Source organism: Coloeus monedula (assembly GCF_965178545.1).
Source record: "Coloeus monedula genome assembly, chromosome: 15".
Taxonomy (NCBI): Eukaryota; Metazoa; Chordata; class Aves; order Passeriformes; family Corvidae; genus Coloeus; species Coloeus monedula.
The window spans coordinates 9,645,486-9,649,908 of NC_138795.1; the positions used below are offsets into that span (position 1 = coordinate 9,645,486).

Here is a 4,423-nt window from a genome sequence, read left to right on the forward strand (position 1 = left end):
AACCCTCCATACTAATCATAACTAAAAAAACCCATCAATTCTTTATGTAACCTCAAGTGGAGAGTGTGGAACTAGCAAACATGGTACTAGAAATTTAGATAGACATCAAGACTGCTCTTGCTAATTTAGGCAAGTTAGCTAGAGCTGTAGTTCAGAAATTGCATGTTTTTACTTCTGAAAGAAAGCAACTTAAAAGGTTACACTAAAAACCTGATTTATTTTTTTTAAAAAGGACAATTAATACAATTTCATCCAACAGGAATGTGGTAAATTAGTTGTATACACACACAGAAATAGTGATGTGAGCTTGGGAAGTGACTCTAAATCTCATAAAGAACTGCTACTAAGTCAAAACTCAGAGCAAAGTGAATGAGAAAACCAGCACTGAACCCCAGTGCCAGAGGTGGGAACAGTCATCTCCATGGGAGTGAAAAATTATTCAAAACATCTTCATAGTTTATTTTATGGACACTCAACATACCAACACCTCCCTTCACCAGTGTTTTCCTTGCAGTGCCATGCACAGACCAATGTGCTGTAAAAATCTTCCCTGATCTACAAAGCTCAGGGAGCTCTTCAAAAGAGCAAATTAGAACTGTACCACTAATTACATTAAAGTCCATTAAAAAGAAGTCAATCAGAGCAGCTTAATAAATACTTTAGTTCATGTTTTTTCATACTTGTTCACTTACCACTGTAATTGCCACAAATGTGCTTGTTACAGATTCAGTAGTTGATAAATAAAGTCAATTTTTAGTCATTATTATAAATTACAACCAACAAATTCAACAGTTCATTCTTAGGTACTTCTTATCTGTAGAAATTCCCACTTTACCAATAAGTGGAAAAGTCTGTCCCTGTTTCAGCATCTGAGGTTATTCCTGATGTTCGTGCTCTTGTCCCGGGATGAGCCACCGGATGCTCTCGGTGCGAATGGTGGCATACATGACAAAGCCAGCCAGGAAGAGCACAGAGAACAGGAGCAGCCAGTCTATGCCCTTCGTCAGAACGCTTGGCAAGGGCCCTTCCCAGTCTTCCTCTGTCACAGCCACATCGCTTTTAGCTTCTATCCCTAAAAAACAAAGCACTTGGTCAACATTGTAATCGCTAAATACAGAGAAGGTGGTTCTATCTGGAGCTTTGTTCCTGCTCTCAGACACAGGTAGACTTAAAATTTTGGTGAGATGGCCCTTGTACATTAACATATACCCAGCATACGATTTACTTATATAAAAGCTTAGTGATTTTTATGTGTATTTTCATAACAGGAGAAGGCTTGTTCTGTCCTCCCACAGCAGAGCCTTGAGTAAGTTTGTGGGGGTTTTTCAGCACATGGAAATTCAATTTAGAGTGTTTTTTCAGGATTTTCATTTTTGTGCATTTTTGGAAATGCAGATCCACCACACAGCCCTTCAGTGTGGATTAGAAGAGAGCCAGCTGGCTGGCAAAGAGCGTTTAATTTATTTCATTCTCAATTAAATCTTTGGGCAGGAAGATGTGCTCTGTCCTTCTGGCAGCCTCTCTAGCTAAACCCCACTGTTCCCCTTGCTCTGTGACAGCAGCCCAAGGAGCTGAGTTTCTGCTCTCAGCACAGGCTGAAATCCAGCTCACAGCAACAACTGATTACGTTAACCTCTGTTGGGTCCTCTCAGGGTCTTTATGACATTCATTTTAAAGAACACACACACAGGGACATGAAAGCCCAGTTTGGACATTAAAGTCAGCCTGTTCTTCCCACTGATGGACCAGGGCTGATTTACACACCTGTTTGGTTAAAGATGAACTCTTTCAGGGTTTCCAGCGTTCTGTCTGTATGATTAAATCTAGCCATAGGTTTAGCACCTTGGAAAAGGAGGATATTTGGTACAGCCACAGTTCCAAATCTAGTTGATAAACTACATAAAGAAAAAACAAAGCATGAAGGAAATTAAATCTTGTGGAGGAAGAAATAAAGACAGTTACAATATAGAAAGTGTCAGTTTCACTAAATAAAGTTGTCATTTTATGTAGAAAAAAAGTCACTCCTGTTTTTAGAACTCAAAGCTGAGAGAAATAAACTACAGCTAGAGCACAGGGATTGTGAGTTACCTGCTGTGCTGGGATGCATCCAGTGCCAGGAAGTGAAGAGTTGGGAATGCTCGGGGCAAAGAGTTAAAATGAGGTGCAAGGCTGGCAGAAAAGCGGCACCATGGTGTGTAGAACAGGACCAAAGTACAGTCACTGCTATTTGGGTTTAGGAACTCCATCAGGTCCTTGGAGAAAGCACGAGAACATAAACAATTACATATTTAACAGAGTTAAATTCTGTGTAGGGATGCAGCATTCAGCAATCAGTTAGATACTTGGCAATACTGATCATGCTGTGCACCTTTTAAAACAGGTGGAGAATTGTATATAACCTTTTTTAAATATTGTTTTCAAGTTCATTACTTAAAAATATACATACACATAACTGTAAAAAGAAATGAGCTGGCACTAACTGCCATTAACGATTTCCAGGAGAAATGCCAGTCCACACAGCAGGAAAGCTGGCAGTGCCCTGCAGGCACAGAGATGACACACACCGGCACATGAACCGAGCCATAACTCCATTTTTTTCCTGCTCAGAATGGCCCGAAAAGCCTCCTTGCCCAGTCATATCTTTTCTTCGGTGGAACTGAGAACGTTACACGAGGAAATTCACTAAGTCAAGCACTGAAAGCAACAGGCTGACGGGGCATCTTCCACCACCCTCACGGGTTCACACCAACCCCGGGCAGTGAGCGGGCCACCCGCGTACCTGGGACACGTTCAGGATCTGCAGCGTGAACCGCTCGATGCCCGTCGTGTTCCTCTCCTCGCAGTTCACCTTGGGAGCCTTGGCGCTGTCGGTGCCGTTCTGCTCCTCGGCGGGCCCGGGCAGCACGGGCTCCAGCACGGGCTGCTCCCGGGCCTGGGCGGCCGCGGGGCCGCTCCCCGCCGGCCCGCACGCGTCGCCCGCGGTCGCCCCATCGCAATCCCCAGCCGGGCCGCCGCTCGCCTGGGCCGGTACCGCCGACAGCAGCACGGGCGGCTCGGCCGCGGCCCCGCTGCCCAGCATCGCGTCCGCCATCTCGGCCGTGCGGTACCGCACCGGCTCTGGGCCGCCCGCGCTCCGCTCCGCCGCCGCCCCTGCGGGGAGAGAGAGGGACGGAGGGAGGTGTGAGCTCCGCGCCCCGTCCACCACGCGACCGCGCACCCAGAGCCCCCCGGCCGCACCTGCGGGAAGGGTCGCACCGAGCCAGGCCAGCGCCAGCAGCAGCCGCCACATCCTTGCCCACAACCCCGGCCCCGGCAGGCGCCGCCGCGTTTCCCCGGACAACGATCGCTTCCGCCGGATCCCCAGGACACTTCCAGTTCCGCTGCCGGTCGTATTTCCGTGGGAAGAGGTCTTGGGGCGCGGGGGTGGAGTAGGGACTTGTTCGGGTGGGGTTCAGCCCTACTCGTGTAGATACAAAGCGGGTTTAACCGAGTTTTCTCGCGGCCCCGCTGAAACTTGAATTGGGATTGTTCAGCCTGGCGAAGAGAAGGCTTCGGGTGACCTAATTACGGCCTCCCAGTACCTGAAGGGAGTTTACAGAAAGGATGGGACAAGACTTATTTACAAGCGTATGTTGTGACAGGACAAAGGAGAATGGTTTAGATTAGATATTAGGAAAAAAAAAAACTTACTAAAATTATTTTAAGAAAAAAATTACTGTGAGGGTGGTGAGGCCCTGGCACAGGTTACCCAGAGAAGCTGTGGTTGCCCCATCCCTGGAATTGTTCAATGCCAGTGTGGACGGGGCTTGGAGCAACCTGGGATAGTGGAAGGTGTCCCTGCCCATGGCAGGGGTGTGGAACAAGATGTTCCTTAAGGTCCCTTCCAACCCAAACCATCCTATAATTGTGTCCCCGCCTTGCCGGGCTGAGCCCGCAGGCTGTGACCGGAGCGGCTGCCCGGGCCGGGTGTCGGGCTGCTGATGCTGCTGGGGGCATTTCATTGTTGATTTAAATTAGTTCAGGTCGAAAATTCTTGCAGAGAGGCAAGTGCCATCCAATGGCTTCGGCAGGATGCTGTGACTGAGCAATAACTGAGGGCGCACAAGCGCACCCTGTAACTCATCCCGAAGCCGGTTCTGTTACAAGCCGGTGTTGCGGCCCCAGCGGCTCCGGTGACCAGCACAGCCGCCGCTGCCTGACGAAGGATTTGTCTACTCCCACCCACGTTAGGGAAGAACGGTCCCGTTTGGGAGCTGTTTGCACACAAACTGTGCCTTAACCTACAGCAGGCTGGGGTAAAGGTAAAACGTAGCAAACTCAAGACGTATTTTTAAAACTAAAAGGAAGAATTCTTGTCAACCAGAGCTCCAAAGCAGAAAGGCAAGATAAATACTCCCATATTCATTTTTAGGAAATTATATTT

General features: G+C 48.2%; 1 protein-coding gene across 1 annotated transcript; it reads right to left on the reverse strand.

The window, feature by feature from the left end:
- Positions 1-400: 400 nt before the first annotated feature.
- On the reverse strand, positions 401-3,346 carry TXNDC15 (thioredoxin domain containing 15). Its single transcript, XM_082291781.1, has 5 exons — positions 3,238-3,346; positions 2,780-3,150; positions 2,089-2,252; positions 1,765-1,895; positions 401-1,072 (listed from the first exon to the last, which is right to left on the reverse strand). Exons 1-5 carry the CDS (start codon positions 3,287-3,289, stop codon positions 876-878), a joined length of 915 nt encoding a protein of 304 aa, XP_082147907.1. The 5' UTR covers positions 3,290-3,346; the 3' UTR covers positions 401-875.
- Between the last annotated feature and the right edge of the window lie 1,077 nt (positions 3,347-4,423).